This window comes from Trichomycterus rosablanca, chromosome 19, assembly GCF_030014385.1.
Source record: "Trichomycterus rosablanca isolate fTriRos1 chromosome 19, fTriRos1.hap1, whole genome shotgun sequence".
NCBI lineage: Eukaryota > Metazoa > Chordata > Actinopteri > Siluriformes > Trichomycteridae > Trichomycterus > Trichomycterus rosablanca.
In genome coordinates this window covers 23,673,465-23,692,323 of record NC_086006.1, presented here as the reverse complement: position 1 = coordinate 23,692,323, position 18,859 = coordinate 23,673,465, and the positions used below count along the sequence as shown (strand labels likewise).

Below are 18,859 nucleotides of genomic sequence, written 5' to 3'. Positions count from 1 at the left end.
ACTTATCTAAAATCAAACAATGACTTAAAAAAAAAAAAACTAAACTAAACTGTACCGTATACAAAAAAGAAATGTTAAATTAACAGAATCAAAAGTTGTTTGATTCAGTTTAAACTTGATCCAAGCAGTTAAAATAAAGTTAGAGGTTTATAAAACCTTGAGGTTTTAGAAGGCTGTGCTAAACTGATGCTACGATCTATATTGGAGTCCTGGTTGACCATTTGCAATCTGGGATTTGTAGTCCAGATTACAAGTAGCGAAGAAACTGGGCTGGGTGAAAAATTTTGGGAGTTGCAGTCTTTGTTGCTGGATTGTCGTTGGCATTTTATAAGCCCTTTAAATGTTTTTCTTCTGTGGGGCACCAAGTCTTCTCATTCCCCTTATCCTCCCGAGCAGTTCCTGTACGAAAGCCTACAATAGAAAAAGGTCACAATAGAAACAAGATTAACTGCTTGTCAGATGCTATTGGTTCTTTCATATAAAACCAGTTTACTAAAAGGGATTTGACTCATTTCAGATATTTTTAACTTACATCAGTTGGCTTATAGCAGTCTGTGAGAGATTCCTGGTAGGACACAAAAACAAATTTCAGCACCATTATTTTAACATAACATTGACCAGTTCCATCTAATCCTGCAAACCAACAGGACACAGTATTAGTGGATACTCAAAGCATTAACATATGACATGATTACATTTCATTAGTGTAGAAACACTTACCTGTAGTTTTACAGCCCTCTCATCTTCGCTGTTTACCTCCAGTAGATCATCAATGTCAATCTCAACCTCAGGCATTTCCTCATCCTGCAAAACAAGCAAAATAATTTGTAATAAAAATTAAAAATATATACTGGGTTTTATGTCTATTTTCTGAAAATAAATTGTATTTATTTAATTCCATTTAAGCCAACACTGCCATAACAGGTAGTTTGGGTCCAAAAGAGCTACGGTCCTGGAGATCTGGACTTTGTTCTGTTTTTCACACAAAACAACATGTATACTTTACCCATGATTTTTATATACTGCAGCTTAGAAACTCCTACAAAGTAAGATTTAGGCTTCTGACAATTCATTTGAAGCTGCTCTCAGCTGCAAGTTCTCACCATACAGTCACATTCTGTGCCAAAACAGTGGGTTTTCATGAAACCTCTCAAACGTTTTCAAAACACCCTATAAACACTCTGGAGATGGTCAGGGCACATGGGGCTGGGGTTAATCTGAAGGCCTATTAATCACCATAGTGATGACACACAGACACACAAACACACACACAGACAGACACACACACACACACACACACAAACACACATACTATGACTATAAATACACATCCTCTCTCCATCTGAAGTGAGGTGTGGAAAATCCAGGGCTGTTTTTCCTTTAGAAAGCTGTTTGGGATGGAAGATTGATAACTAGGTGTGAAAGAGAGGAAGACTGAGAAAAGTTATGGACAGACATTGGTGGTTCTATGCTACTTGTACTGGGGCACACGCAGAAGTAAGAGGGACACAGCCGTACCTTTTGGCTTGCTGATCGGTCATAAGGGCAGGACAGTGTAGCTGGTACAAAGGCAGTTACACACTTTGTTTTGTTTGTTTATTAGGATTTTAACGTCATGTTTTACACTTTTGGTTACATTCATGACAGGAACGGTAGTCACTCATTATACAAGGTTAATCAGTTCACAAGGTTATATCGAACACAGTCACGGACAATTTAGTATCTCCAATTCACCTCACTTGCATGTCTTTGGACTGTGGGAGGAAACCGGAGCACCCAGAGTAAACCCACGCAGACACGGGGAGAACATGCAAACTCCACACAGAAAGGACCTGGACCACCCCACCTGGGGATCGAACCCAGGACCTTCTTGCTGTGAGGCGACAGTGCTACCCACCGTGCCACCCCCATTACACACTAAATGGATTTGATTTAACACTAAAGTGAGTGTATCTTGGCCATACCTATAAAGAAACTGACATTAGAGTTTTCTTTGGTTTTGGTTTACACTTTCTTGAACAAATAATAAGGCTTACTTTATTTAGTTTTGCATCACCCTTTTCCAAAACTGCATTTACATTCCTTCCTCAGATATTGTAGTACTAGGTACATTTATAATGAGAGAACTGTGTAATTAGTTTCCTTCTGCAGATCCTAATTTAATATTTCATTGTCTGTATCACAACAAATCAAAACAAATAACCTCGAGCCATCATTAATTTATCCACTACATGGCTTTCTTTTAAAATATTTACATATGTCCTTTACTTCATGTGAAAAACCTTTAAAAAACTGGCTCTGACTGAAAGCCAGTCCAGTTTTTAGTGAAAGAAATTTAGTGCCTGTGGTGAATTTGCAGTTGCCTAATGACGCCCCTGTGGACAGAGAGAAATGCTTTTGGAGTAATCACTGATGTTTCTGCTTCAAAACTACTTTAGTTTAGTGTGCCATTTCTTTACTGCCTTATGTAATCATACTGCAAATACAGTCACCTGGCCAGTGGCAAATTCTTATGTAGAGCACTAACATGTTTCTTTGTTGTTCCTTCGCTTCTTGAGCTGGCAGCTCAACAAAACAGTAAAAGTCACTATTGTAGCAGCAAAGAGCTCATTCCTCATCTTGCCTTGCTGAACTTAGACATGGTCAATAATAATATAAATAATAGAATGCAGAAAGACCCACTCGACATACAAATGCTCACTTCTGATATAGTAACAAGCTGCTTTATTTAAAACTATAGTTGAAACCACTTAATTAGAACCACCCAGGTGTAGGTTTTCTTGTACTGTGATGTCAAGCAGATTGGGTCAACGCCAAACCACACCACCTTTGCTAGAATAAAAGTGTCACTGACAGTACCGGTTTAATAGCTTTTTTGTAAGAGTGTATAAAGAATTGCAGCAGATTGGCATAAAGAGCCAGAAGCAATAGAAACTGAATCGGCCAATGAATGAGAAGAACAGCCCGAGGGTGTAAGGAAATTAGAGGTGTCAGCAGCAAATCTTCTTTCATGCCAAGTGAAATCGAATATGTGCATCACCAGGGCTGGGAACGCACAATCCACTTAACAACCTGACGTGGCTGAAGATAAAACAGTGACTGCACCATTTATAGATACCACTAAGACTTTTAGGACATCAAACCTGCAGTGTGGGAAACTTTATACTGACCTAATGGAGCTTTAATGCTTGTAATGGGTGCATTTCATATGGAAAACCTAATGGTTTAAGACAGCAAATACGCTACTGGATAGCAACTACACTACTGGTCAGAGTCAAGAAGCATGCACAACATACAACACTGACACTTCACTCCCTGGGTAGCACTTACGTTAAAGACTGCCCTCAAGAAAGTGTTTCCATCACCAAACCAGTTTCAGGTAGATACTGGTAGATCATTTCTATTCCCAGTCATCAATGTGCTACATACCTGATTTTTCATCAACAGTCCATCACTCTCGCCTATTTTAAGTGACTCCCACATATAACCTACAGCTCAGGACACATTTAAACTGGGCTGATTGGAAACTGGACCCGAAGTGCCTCAAGCTGTACTATATTTAAGAAAAAATCTGACATGCACAACCCACCTACCATCCCACATTTGAATTTAGCCTCTTTGTTAGCTGTCTCATGCTGCATTAAAATCTCTCATACAAAATACTGTCTGAGCCCTTTTATAGCTGACACATGCTGTTATCTAACAAACAATCAAATAAAATTCACCTGTACAGATGTGTGAAAACAGATGTGTGTTTGTAAATGGAATATTTGCACTTTACAAGCCTTTGGCAGTCAGATATGTTTGAAATAAGTCTGAATGTACAGCTGAATGTTGTCACATCTGTGTGTGTGTGTGTCCCTAAACACATAAATCCATATTAGTTCATTCAGCCCAGCAAAGTGGGGCAGCCATTCAAATAAGCTAATGGCAGCAGCTCAGAATCAATCATCCATGATGTTCAGGTGGTGAGCCAAGACTGGATGTCAGGCACAACAAAGGCAAAACCAAACCTCACCACAGATGGGCACATCCTGTTATGGAAATACTGAAGACCATTTCAGGACAGACACTCTGTAGTTGTGTGTGCATTTATTCTGTAATAAGCTGAATTTGCAGCTTGAATTAAAGGAAAAACTGGTAGCTGAGCCAGTAGGGCTGTCACAATGCATTTTACCTAGCATTAATAAACCACCGGCTCATTTCACTCTGATATACAAAGTAGTTTTTATTCTCTGATTTCACGTGGAAACATGATGAGCCAAAATAAACTCTCTCATGTTTAAATAAACTTAACTTTATATTCTGATATTTCCCAGCTCTGTGTTGGAATCAGTTTTGTGAGCATCTACATGAACATACAGCTGTACAGAAAGAAAAGCCGAAGGGAAGTGATGAGGAAGTGGGTCAGTAATTAGTGCCTGTATTAGTGAGGGATTTGTGCGGGGCTGATAAGGGATGACAATTGTTTATGTGCATGCAGAGCAATGGGATGGTGTGATTACCTCCAGGTGGGGTGATGAAGTTCTTGATGATGTTTCTTATTTTTGTCATTTTTTTCTCTTAGTGTTTTTGTTACAACTAATAAAACAAACACCTATTTACAAAATAAAGGACATCTAGCACAATAAAAGCATGCAATATTTACAGGAATATCATTTTGGTGAGCACATCCACAAAGCAAATATAATATTATTTATTCCCAGGTATATGACAAATGTTTACCAGTTTGACTAACAGCAGTGATAGCTCAGTGGTTAAGGTACTGGACTTGTAATCTAAAGATTGCCGGTTCAAGCCCCACCACCACCAAGTTGCCACTCTTGGGCCCCTGAGCAAGGCCCTTAACCCTCAATTGCTCAAAAATTGTGTTCAGTCATAACTGTAAGTCGCTTTGGATAAAAGCGTCTTCCAAATGCTGAAAATGTAAATGTAAATGACTAAATAAGCCTGAGATTATTTACCTTCAGTCACTGTTTGTGGGGAGTTTGGTGTGTTCTTATGTTTGTATGGGGTTTCTTTAAGTACTCTGGTTTCCTTCTAGCTTTTAAAAACACACTCAAGGTGGATTGGCTGTTCTAACTTGCCCCTAGGTGTAAGTGAATAAATGAATTGGTAAACAGTTGGTGCCCAGCGATGGATTCGTGTCAGTTGTTGTTTTAACCAATGGCAACCAGGATCACATAAAGCAATCACTGAATCTCAACAAATACCTAGCAGACAGTGTACATGTAAATGATCTGTCAGAAAGTACTCTGTTAATGTAGCCACATTTTAATTAAACTATCAGAAAACAATTAATAAGTCTCCCCAATCACACTATAGCCACCACTTCACCACCACTTGTGACGGACAACACATGCTTCTCCAAAACATCCAACCACCTTGACTACCACTGCATTATTGATCACGCAAACAGCAATACCATTCCTTCCTCTCTGTGCATCACTGCTCAAGTGAATCATGAAATGTGATTAAACTGATGCTGGTTTTAAATCACACACATGTACTATGTATGTCATTCTGGGTGCTTGGATCTGCACTTTGTTTTACACATCATTGATAAATAAGCACCAACGCCAGGAACCGCAACACAACACACACAAAACCTTTCAAAATAACTGGCATGAGGTTTAATAATGTGCCAGTGCTTGCTCATTCTGGATGAGCATCAAATATTGTGTGCTTATAAAAAAGGTCAGGAGTTTAAACACTTCTCTTTCTAAATTTAAGCAAATAATCACCTCATATACACAGTACTACTTACACACACCACATTAGACACACACACAGGTGCCGACAGGGCATAACTCAGATTAATCAGATGTACAAACATTACACAGATGCACAAACAACATTACACCCCATCTTTCACTCTCATACATGATGCACAGTGGTCCTGTCAACACCTAAACGAAGTAGCCAGAACCTTGTGGCATTAATACTTCAACACAAGGTTATAAATGTTCACAAAATTCAACTCTTATTGTGACAAACTGCCTGATAAGGCACCGCTGCTTCTTTCTGCTGCTGATCAGAGCTGATAAACCGATCAAGGCAAGCTTCCAATCTTTCACCTGCTCTGATGTCTCTGAGTTTTTTAATATCATGTTCAAACTGAAGTTTTTTTTCCAGATTTTGTTTCTTGGCATCATGATGAAACTCCAGTTCATTTGATTAGAAAAAAATAAGAGGTTCTAAGAATCAGAGCATTTATAAAGACACATTATACACCGATCAGCCATAACATTAAAACCACCTCCTTGTTTCTACACTCACTATTCATTTTATCAGCTCCACTTACCATATAGAAGCACTTTGTAGTTCTACAATTACTGACTGTAGTCCATCTATTTCTCTACATACTTTTTAAACCTGCTTTTACTCTGTTCTTCAATGGTCAGGACCCCTACAGGACCACCACAGAGCAGGTATTATTTAGGTGGTGGATGATTATCAGCACTGCAGTGACACTGACATGGTGGTGGTGTGTTAGTGTGTGTTGTGCTGGTATGAGTGGATCAGACACAGCAGCGCTGATGGAGTTTTTAAATACTGTGTCCACTCACTGTCCACTCTATTAGACATTCCTACCTAGTTGGTCCACCTTGTAGATGTAAAGTCGGAGACGGTCACTCATCTATTGCTGCTGTTTGAGTTGCTCATTTTCTAGACTTTCAGCAGTGGTCACAGGACACTTGTTGCCTTGCCTTACTTTTGGTGTAGCTTTCAAAAATGGTCCTTTTTGAAATAGTAACTAATAATGTTAGTTTTCTTACATTAGTGCTTTTGGTGTACTTTTGCATGCCTGGTCACTTTTGTCATAGTTTTCTAAAATTCCATGTTTTGTTGCATTTGTTATAATCTTCTAAACTTATAGCTAGAAAGCTTTTATTTCTGACTTGTTGACAAGTTTTTGGGCCTTGCATGTCTGGTCATATTTGGTATACCTTTCATTCTTTGAGCTTTCACTGTAGTTTTTTAATTGTTTATTTTTCTAACCTTGGTAATTTTGGTGTATTTTTCTTGCTTTTTTTGATCGTAAAGTAGTATGCAAAATGTTTCACACTAATCTAAGCTAATAAAGTATAAACACAGATTTGTAATTCAGTGGCCAAAAGCTGCTCTCTAGGGCTGCACACATGCATTGATGTGATTCAAACTGCAGGTTGAAAACCTCTAATCCATCATGCTTCTGTTCTGATGTCCTTGACTGCATCTGACATTATTGGCACCAAACTGAAGGAATATTTACAATTACAAAAAATGAGAAATATGAACACAGATCGCGAGAAGCATTACTAAAGATTCTTTATATATGGATCAAAAGTAACATACATGGCATATGTTCCAAACTAAAAAAATTACCACATACACAATATTTGCATGTGTGTGTGGTGTATGAGCCATTACCAGCATCAGCACAAACAATAAACAGGTGACGACAAGGGATATATAACTCAATTAATCAGTTGAATAATCCACATCCATCAACATGCTGACAAAGGGAAAATCCATCCATCTCAAAGCAGCGGTTCATTAGATAAATACACACTGCCTGCAGCCTCAAAAAACTTGCAGATTCAGAACACAAATTCAAATCATTCAGTATCAATGAAATGATTAATAATATGTATACATGTTAACTAGTCACAGTATTATTTATATTTTTTGTTTATATTGATCACAGCTTATTGCTTCCACACCCAAGGTTGCTTTACACTCTTATAAGCTAGAAAACAAAAAATGACACAAAAGTACAATGAAACCATCCACAGAAAAGTTCCTCCAAAGGTGCCGTCATGCTTTGGTTGTCTTGAGTGTTAAAACAAAAGGAAGAGCTCTCTGTGAAAGCAGCGTCCGTTTGTCATTTGCTTAAACAAATCATTTCTACATCACCTCAACAAAGAAAAGAATTCCCAGCAGACAGGCAAGTGTTCCATCCAGGAAAACACCCAGATTCAAATGCTTTTTGGTGTTGCTTTGGTGTCGTTTTTTGATCATGCATGCCTAGTCTCCTTTGTTGTATTCTAACCTCAGAACTTTGAATGTGGGTTCCAGGACTTCATGCCTTGTTTGGCATTTTTCGTGTAATTTTTTTACCCTGACATTTTGAGTATTTTCTTTATCTTTGCACGTTTGGTTTACTCTTTTAACTTTGGTGCATTTGGTTTAGTTTCTTACGTTGTAGCTTTTTGTGTTATTTCCTGACCTTTGTACTTTTTTGGCAGATTTCTAAACACACTTTTATGGTTGTTTCTGACCATTTTAATTTTATTTAGGCATTGGTACCTTTTCTTTAGCTTTTATGCCTATTAAAAATATATGTAACAGATGCTCTATGTTAAAAACTGTGATATTTATGGTAAAAGAGTTTGTATTAATATGTAAACTGTTCCACCACTAGATTAAAAGACCAGCTACAAACCGTGTTGTACAGAAAATTTGACTAAAAGTATGAGGTTCTTTGTGCCACCTTATTGTGAGGTTAAGCAGCGTTTCATCTACAGGAACACACTGGAGCAGTCGGGTCGATTTATTCGAGCTTTCCACTGGAATACCAAGTACCTTTCAATTCCACTGAGACACCTTAGGTGAGACACCCATCAAGACACAGCCAACAGCAACATCCACATCCCCCCATGCACACACGCAGAACCAATTTATATATATATATATATATATATATATATATACAGTACATACATATACATATGTATATATACAGTACATATATACACATATATATATACAGTGTATCACAAAAGTGAGTACACCCCTCACATTTCTGCAAATATTTCATTATATCTTTTCATGGGACAACACTATAGACATGAAACTTGGATATAACTTAGAGTAGTCAGTGTACAGCTTGTATAGCAGTGTAGATTTACTGTCTTCTGAAAATAACTCAACACACAGCCATTAATGTCTAAATAGCTGGCAACATAAGTGAGTACACCCCACAGTGAACATGTCCAAATTGTGCCCAAATGTGTCGTTGTCCCTCCCTGGTGTCATGTGTCAAGGTCCCAGGTGTAAATGGGGAGCAGGGCTGTTAAATTTGGTGTTTTGGGTACAATTCTCTCATACTGGCCACTGGATATTCAACATGGCACCTCATGGCAAAGAACTCTCTGAGGATGTGAGAAATAGAATTGTTGCTCTCCACAAAGATGGCCTGGGCTATAAGAAGATTGCTAACACCCTGAAACTGAGCTACAGCATGGTGGCCAAGGTCATACAGCGGTTTTCCAGGACAGGTTCCACTCGGAACAGGCTTCGCCAGGGTCGACCAAAGAAGTTGAGTCCACGTGTTCGGCGTCATATCCAGAGGTTGGCTTTAAAAAATAGACACATGAGTGCTGCCAGCATTGCTGCAGAGGTTGAAGACGTGGGAGGTCAGCCTGTCAGTGCTCAGACCATACACCGCACACTGCATCAACTCGGTCTGCATGGTCGTCATCCCAGAAGGAAGCTGACGCACAAGAAAGCCAGCAAACAGTTTGCTGAAAACAAGCAGTCCAAGAACATGGATTACTGGAATGCCCTGTGGTCTGACGAGACCAAGATAAACTTGTTTGGCTCAGATGGTGTCCAGCATGTGTGGCGGCGCCCTGGTGAGAAGTACCGAGACAACTGTATCTTGCCTACAGTCAAGCATGGTGGTGGTAGCATCATGGTCTTGGGCTGCATGAGTGTTGCTGGCACTGGGGAGCTGCAGTTCATTGAGGGAAACATGAATTCCAACATGTACTGTGACATTCTGAAACAGAGCATGATCCCCTCCCTTCGAAAACTGGGCCTCATGGCAGTTTTCCAACAGGATAACGACCCCAAACACAACCTCCAAGATGACAACTGCCTTGCTGAGGAAGCTGAAGGTAAAAGTGATGGACTAAACCCAATTGAGCACCTGTGGGGCATCCTCAAGTGGAAGGTGGAGGAGTTCAAGGTGTCTAACATCCACCAGCTCCGTGATGTCATCATGGAGGAGTGGAAGAGGATTCCAGTAGCAACCTGTGCAGCTCTGGTGAATTCCATGCCCAGGAGGGTTAAGGCAGTGCTGGATAATAATGGTGGTCACACAAAATATTGACACTTTGGGCACAATTTGGACATGTTTACTGTGGGGTGTACTCACTTATGTTGCCAGCCATTTAGACATTAATGGCTGTGTGTTGAGTTATTTTCAGAAGACAGTAAATCTACACTGCTATACAAGTTGTACACTGACTACTCTAACTTATATCCAAGTTTTATTTCTATAGTGTTGTCCCATGAAAAGATATAATGAAATATTTGCAGAAATGTGAGGGGTGTACTCACTTTTGTGATACACTGTATATATATATATATATATATATATATATATATATATATATATATATATATATATATATATATATATATATATATATATACCACCCTCCACTGCAACCTCAGCCACTATCCTGAATACAATTTACAATCTCTGAGCATAAAATATTAAACCTTTACCTTAAATAACACACATTCACGCTTCATCAAACACAGTGAAATGCAATCTCTCATACTCTCAGACAGCAAGATATACAGTATGTCCCCGAGGCTCACCCTCAAAAGTACAATCGATCCAGATCCAAAGAAGCGTGAGGGGGATTAAAAGACAAACTCAGAGTACTGAAAGCACATAGCCAAAGCGCACACATGAAATATTATTGTGGCTAACATTATCAGTGCTGATGCCACTTCAATCCACTGACCTTTTTAATAAAGAGATGCACCTACGCACTCTGATCCACGTACACACTCCTACACACTTGTCTCGGACATGCACATCCTTCACTGTAGTGAGTGACCCATGTGGGTTTTTTCGAGGCCGATGTGAATACCAATATGTTAGTAGCTGTAACTGAATATTTAGGAAATTATTTGCAAAATTAATGTTTAAAAAGTACCTTATGGCAAAGATTAAGACTAGTGTTTTTGCTATGTAATATGCTACCTGTGCATGTACAGTGTATCACAAAAGTGAGTACACCCCTCACATTTCTGCAGATATTTAAGTATATCTTTTCATGGGACAACACTGACAAAATGACACTTTGACACAATGAAAAGTAGTCTGTGTGCAGCTTATATAACAGTGTAAATTTATTCTTCCCTCAAAATAACTCAATATACAGCCATTAATGTCTAAACCACCGGCAACAAAAGTGAGTACACCCCTAAGAGACTACACCCCTAAATGTCCAAATTGAGCACTGCTTGTCAGTTTCCCTCCAAAATGTCATGTGATTTGTTAGTGTTTTTAGGTCTCAGGTGTGCATAGGGAGCAGGTGTGTTCAATTTAGTAGTACAACTCTCACACTCTCTCATACTGGTCACTGAAAGTTCCAACATGGCACCTCATGGCAAAGAACTCTCTGAGGATCTTAAAAGACGAATTGTTGCGCTACATGAAGATGGCCAAGGCTACAAGAAGATTGCCAACACCCTGAAACTGAGCTGCAGCACAGTGGCCAAGATCATCCAGCATTTTAAAAGAGCAGGGTCCACTCAGAACAGACCTCGCGTTGGTCGTCCAAAGAAGCTGAGTGCACGTGCTCAGCGTCACATCCAACTGCTGTCTTTGAAAGATAGGCGGAGGAGTGCTGTCAGCATTGCTGCAGTGATTGAAAAGGTGGGGGGTCAGCCTGTCAGTGCTCAGACCATACGCCGCACACTACATCAAATTGGTCTGCATGGCTGTCACCCCAGAAGGAAGCCTCTTCTGAAGTCTCTACACAAGAAAGCCCGCAAACAGTTTGCTGAAGACATGTCAACAAAGGACATGGATTACTGGAACCATGTCCTATGGTCTGATGAGACCAAGATTAATTTGTTTGGTTCAGATGGTCTCAAGCATGTGTGGCGGCAATCAGGTGAGGAGTACAAAGATAAGTGTGTCATGCCTACAGTCAAGCATGGTGGTGGGAATGCCATGGTCTGGGGCTGCATGGGTGCAGCAGGTGTTGGGGAGTTACATTTCATTGAGGGACACATGAACTCCAATATGTACTGTGAAATACTGAAGCAGAGCATGATCCCCTCCCTCCGGAAACTGGGTCGCAGGGCAGTGTTCCAGCATGATAATGACCCCAAACACACCTCTAAGACGACCACTGCTTTATTGAAGAGGCTGAGGGTAAAGGTGATGGACTGGCCAAGCATGTCTCCAGACCTAAACCCAATAGAACATCTTTGGGGCATCCTCAAGCGGAAGGTGGAGGAGCGCAAAGTCTCGAATATCCGCCAGCTCCGTGATGTCGTCATGGAGGAGTGGAAAAGCATTCCAGTGGCAACCTGTGAAGCTCTGGTAAACTCCATGCCCAGGAGAGTTAAGGCAGTTCTGGGAAATAATGGTGGCCACACAAAATATTGACACTTCAGGAACTTTCACTAAGGGGTGTACTCACTTTTGTTGCCGGTGGTTTAGACATTAATGGCTGTATATTGAGTTATTTTGAGGGAAGAATAAATTTACACTGTTATATAAGCTGCACACAGACTACTTTTCATTGTGTCGAAGTGTCATTTTGTCAGTGTTGTCCCATGAAAAGATATACTTAAATATCTGCAGAAATGTGAGGGGTGTACTCACTTTTGTGATACACTGTATCTATTTTCATTTATACACACTATTTTTAATTAACCACTTTCTTAAATTGGAGGGAAGATGGCTGTTGCAGTAAGACAACAATTCCAAACATAAAGCCACAATAAATTAGGACTGGTTTCTAAAACAATTAAAGGTGCTGTCATATCAATATCATAACTTAAATCCTACTAACAAGTATGGTGGCTTTTAAAATTAAGAGTCCATTACCTGAACCTTTATAACCTTGTAATTGTACTTTGGCAAGCGGAATGGCCAAAATAAAACCACAGTGCTGCAAAAAAGCTAATAATTGCCAACCATAGATGACTTAAAGCTGTAGTTAACACTAATTGCTTTGTACAATTATTTACTTTTAAAAACATATTTCTTATGAATATAAAGTGATTAAATATTTGTTTCTCCTCACTGTATATAAAGGTTAACAAAAGTCCCCAGAGTCTTAATGTTCTCTTTTAATGCTTATGACATTTAGCTGAAACACTGTGTGCTAGCAAACTGAGTCTGTAAAAATAGATAAAGTCATCAGTACACAGAGAACAATGTGCAGCACTTTCAGCCTCTTTAAACGACTTCTATTGACTGTGAAAGTCATTTCAGTTAGGAAAAGAGAAACATTGGATTGTAGTTCTACTCAGACATGGTGAAAGACAAAGACACAATATCTGTCTGGCAAATAATACAATGTCTTGAAGAAGTATTCACCCCCTTTTTCCCTTTTCAGATTAAATAACTGTCCTTGAAATATCTTATACATTTATCAACACAGAGAAAGATATTTATATTTAGAAACATGAGCTGAGGTGAGACTGCAGCAGTAAAACAGCAATCTACTGTAGCTTGGCATGTCATAACATGCAATATAACTGCTGTTTTTTATAAGCATGTTAAACACAGAACGTATTCATTCTGGTGTTTGCTTGCTTGTGGTGTTAGAATAGAAGCAAATCTCAAAGCATTTTTAAGATAAACCCTCTCCACCAACTGCAGAGTTTTCACAAAGTTTGCTGCTTCAATGTTTTAGATCTTTTTGTCAGACGTTTCTATGGCATACTGAGGTACAATTATAAGCATTTCTTAAGTTTTCATTAAGTTTATGCAAAGACTCAATATTTACAGTGTTGACCTTTCTTTTTCAAGACTTCTGCCATTCGCCCTGGCATGATAAATATCAGCTTCTGGGCCAAATCCTGACTGATGGCAACCCATTGTTGCCTAATTAGTGCTTTGAGTTTATCACAATCTCTGTGTTTTTGTTTGTCCACTCACTTTTTGAGGATTGACCCCAAGTTCTCAATGGGATTAAGATTTGGGGAGTTTTCTGACCACTGACCCCAAATTTCAATGTTTTGTTCACCAATTGCTTAAGCATTTAGTTATCACTTTTGCCTTGTGACATGGTTCTCCATCATGCTGGAAAAAGCATTTTTCATCATCAGATTGTTCCTGGATCATTGGGAGAAGTCGCTCTTGGAGGATTTTTTTTTTTAATTATCTCAATCATGTTAGAACTGTACCATCCTGCTGTAACTCTCAAGTGATCTCAGCTGCACCTGAGCAAACACTGACAGTGGACTCAAACGGGAGTGTGAGCTAAAAAAGTTAAACATGGTGTTGGAGTGGTAGTGGTGGTAGTGTCTTGGTGTGATGATGTTTCTTCAGTTAATAAAATTGTTTGTTCGCATTTGTGGCTCCTGACAGAAGATTATTTACCACTGCTGGACTGTTTGTGATCTGCCTCCCAGTTTTGTGGCTGTTTGTCGCAGACAGAGGAAACTTCAGAGCTGTCTATTTATTTGGCTAGAGATCTAGCCAGCCTGTTAGTTGCATGCTAATATTACCTAAATACAGCAATGCAGGTGTTTTTACATACCAGTAGGGTACTGGTGAAAGAAAAAACCAATGCTTACTTAATATTTTTTTTTAATGATGTGCTAGCTGAAATGATTAATGTTAGCCGCTAGCATACACTATTTCACAGCCATGTGCTACTTTGGACAAGCAGAAGCTAATTTAGCATTAATATCACTGCATTAACTACTAATGGCTACTTCTAAGCTCCGCAAGTTATGAAACTTAAAATTTAAGCTACACAAATAAATGCCTATAAAAAGTGCTGCTACTCAGGTTTTCCAGCAATCCCATAAGGCTATTGTGGTTCAGCAAACTAAAGATCTATTAATTTCCCATTAAGCTAATGACCTGTAGGAAAATGCAAATCTAAAACTCTAAAGGAAGTAAAAATGTGATTTATTATAATGTCCCACCACTACACCACACATAATAGCTTTCCTACACTCTGTCTTCCCTGTTTTGTCCCATTTAAACAAATGTAGCTCTAGCTGTGACTACACCGAATTATTTAAAGTATTTAAAATGAAAATATTTAAAATGGAAAAGATTTTTTAAAGTCATATTTTACTTGACTGGAAAACCACAGAAAACACACAGCTCAGACTGGTCAGTTAAGGCTTGGTATCTTTTCATTACCAAATTTTTCTCCTAATCTAGTTGTTCCCAATTACCTGACTGCATTTACCTCTGGTGCTAAAGACCTCCACTCCTTACCAAGGAGAGCTGTTTTGAACACATGCCCCTTCTGACCCTTCTTTTTGCCTGCACCAGGTTGGTTTCCCATAGAGATCTGTATCGCACACGGAGAGTCATGCACTGATCTCCATTATCCCCCGTCTATGTGCAGGTGTCATCGACCAGCCAGCAGAGGTCGTAATTGCATCAGTTATGTGGAATCTCTACGTCTCTCCCTCCCCTGGACAAGCCATTTATTATCCATATAGGCGTTCAGGCAGCCGACAGCAGAGCTGAGATTCAGACTAGCAAGTCAGCACAGGTGGAAAAGCATGTTTTACCGCTGTACCACCTGAGAGCCCCTTTTCATCATATCTTGAATTAGGATTCATGTTTTTAATATCCTTGTACCCCTAAAATCTAACTGGACTAAATGTAGGTCAGTTAATGTTAAAGGAAAGCAGCAATTCATGCACCCAGAGACACATTAACACATATTACATCCTGCTGTACACACACTACATCCTGCTATACACACTCCATCCTGCCATACACACTCCATCCTGGTATACACACTCCATCCTGCTATACACACTCCATCCTGGTATACACAATCCATCCTGCTATACTCACTCCATCCTGCCATACACACTCCATCCTGCTATACTCACTCCATCCTGCCATACACCCTCCATCCTGCTATACTCACTCCATCCTGGTATACACACTCCATCCTGCCATACTCACTCCATCCTGCCATACACCCTCCATCCTGCTATACACACTCCATCCTGGTATACACACTCCATCCTGCCATACACACTCCATCCTGCTATACACACTCCATCCTGCTATACTCACTCCATCCTGCCATATACACACCATCCTGCTATACTCACTCCATCCTGCCATACACCCTCCATCCTGCTATACACACTCCATTCTGCTATACACACTCCATCCTGCTATACACACTCCATCCTGCAATACACACTCCATCCTGCAATACACACTCCATCCTGCTATACACACTCCATCCTGCCATACACACTCCATCCCGCTATACACACTCCATCCTGGTATACACACTCCATCCTGCCATACACCCTCCATCCTGCTATACACACTCCATTCTGCTATACACACTCCATCCTGCTATACACACTCCATCCTGCCATACACACTCCATCCCGCTATACACACTCCATCCTGCTATACACACTCCATCCTGCTATACACACTCCATTCTGCTATACACACTCCATCCTGCTATACACACTCCATCCTGCCATACACACTCCATCCTGCTATACACACTCCATCCTGCCATACACACTCCATCCCGCTATACACACTCCATCCTGGTATACACACTCCATCCTGCTATACACACTCCATCCTGCCATACACACTCCATCCTGCTATACACACTCCATCCTGGTATACACACTCCATCCTGCTATACACACTCCATCCTGGTATACACACTCTATCCTGCTATACACACTCCATCCTGCAATACACACTCCATCCCGGTATACACACTCTATCCTGCTATACACACTCCATCCTGCCATACACCCTCCATCCTGCCATACTCACTCCATCCTGCTATACACACTCCATCCTGCTATACACACTCCATCCTGCTATACACACTCCATTCTGCTATACACACTCCATCCTTCTATACACACTCCATCCTGCAATACACACTCCATCCCGGTATACACACTCCATCCTGCTATACACACTCCATCCTGCTATACACACTCCATCCTGATATACACACTCCATCCTGGTATACACACTCCATCCTGATATACACACTCCATGCAGGTATACACACTTCTATACACACTCACCTCGCAGTCGTACAGCTCACTCAGCTGCTCGATGATCCACTCCTCCAGTACCAGTCTTTTCCGCAGCTCTTTTCGGTCGTACTTCACCGTTACTTTGCCCTGCTTTCTCGACACCGGGCCGCTACCCGCGCAGCCCACACCGGGCACCGTCTGAAAGAACACCTGGCCCGTTGCGGGTGAAATCGGGGCAGACGGTTCGGGACTTAGGGCAGACATTGCAGACAGATCACAGTGAACAGCACTGAGGTTCTTCCAGCTCGGACCAGCCGCTCTTACGCCTGCTATTTAAAGCTCCCAGCGAGCTCTTAAAGCAAGTGGGCGGTGTTTTACATGCAAATTACCTCTGTGTGCGTGCGTGATTGGTCAGCAGTTTAACATCCGTGCGGTGATTGGCTGCTGCAGTGTTGTTGCTGCAGCATGCGCTCTGAGGACACAAAGACGCCAGCGATTTGGACAGTGTACCATGTGATTATACTGTGAATTAGACTGGTGCTGGTGCCAACACTGCTTCAGGGGACTGGGGATCTGGGTCCCTATTTATATCACTATTCACGTATTGACGCCCTGTCCATGTTGAACCAGGGACTCAAAGTGTTTCTAAATGGCACTGGACAGACCTCGACCCTGATCAAGATAACGTAGTTACATGTACATTTACATTTTCGGAATTTATCCACAGTGACTTGTGACAGTAAACTGTCTAAGCAATTGAGGGTTAAGGGCCTTGCTCAAGGGCCCAACAGTATCAACCTGGCAGTGGTGGGGCTTGAACCGGCAACCTTCTGATCACTAGCCTAGTACCATAACCATTATGATTAGTACTTGAGTGAAGCTCATTACCACCCACCATTTGAGCTCTCAAGTTTGAATCTTCCGGCAGGGCACCCACACAAGACACAACTGGCTACATCTTGTGGGAGAGATGGTTAAATGGATTCCTCATTGGTACTGCAAGTGCATCCTCTGCTGGCTGGTTGAAGGCGTCTACATGAGAGATGGTTGATGGATAGTACATGACCACTGTTTTCTGTAAGACTGACTCTAGCAGGTAAAAAAAAGGCGGTCAGCGGTCTCCTCCATCAGGGTGCATGGTCTGCACCACAAGATACAGTTGGACACAACTAGGTTTGGAAATTTGGACTTTACAACCATTCTTTTCAAATAAGCTGGAAGCACTTAAAGGATTTTGTGAAGGGAAATTGGACGAAATTAAATGACATTTTTACTTGTTCTTGCATTTGCTTTCTTTCTTTCTCTCTCTTCCCTAAAGGGCAAAACACAATTTCTGCTTTGGGGCTGTGCCATCTCATCAATAGGGGTTTCATTAAGTTATATAAGCTAACACACACACACACACACACACACACAAACACACACAAACACACACACACACACACAAACACACACACACACACAAACACACACACACACACACACACACAGACACACACACACAATGACACACACACACACACATACTCTCTCGCTCTCTCGCTCTCTCTCTCTCTCTCTCTTTCTATCTATCTATCTATCTGTCTGTCTGTCTGTCTGTCTGTCTGTCTGTCTGTCTGTCTGTCTGTCTATCTATCTATCTATCTATCTATCTATCTATCTATCTATCTATCTATCTATCTATCTATCTATCTATCTATCTATCTATCTATCTATCTATCTATCTTTCTCACACACACACACACACACTAAAGAATCCCTATCCATATTGTCACTGAGTGAGGGCACTTGGTTAAACTCTGTATATGTACTGGCAAGTGTATTACAGACCAAGGGCCAGTGATCAATGAAGCAGCAATTTATGTTGGTGCTG

General features: G+C 40.6%; 1 protein-coding gene across 1 annotated transcript; it reads right to left on the bottom strand.

The window, feature by feature from the left end:
• ppp1r14c (protein phosphatase 1, regulatory (inhibitor) subunit 14C) lies at positions 1 to 17,266 on the bottom strand. Its single transcript, XM_063015947.1, has 4 exons — positions 17,035 to 17,266; positions 721 to 804; positions 533 to 565; positions 1 to 411 (listed from the first exon to the last, which is right to left on the bottom strand). The coding sequence occupies exons 1-4, from the start codon at positions 17,248 to 17,250 to the stop codon at positions 337 to 339; spliced, it is 408 nt and encodes a 135-aa protein (XP_062872017.1). The 5' UTR covers positions 17,251 to 17,266; the 3' UTR covers positions 1 to 336.
• Positions 17,267 to 18,859: the final 1,593 nt, after the last annotated feature.

Bases quoted from the DNA above. Each gene is read 5' to 3' on its own strand.
- ppp1r14c (XM_063015947.1), bottom strand. From the start codon at position 17,250: ATGTCTGCCCTAAGTCCCGAACCGTCTGCCCCGATTTCACCCGCAACG. The intron at 805-17,034 runs GTGAGTGTGTAT...CTTGTTTTGCAG, and splicing joins GTGAGCTGTACGACTGCGAG to GATGAGGAAATGCCTGAGGT. The intron at 566-720 runs GTAAGTGTTTCT...GTGTCCTACCAG, and splicing joins AGAGGGCTGTAAAACTACAG to GAATCTCTCACAGACTGCTA.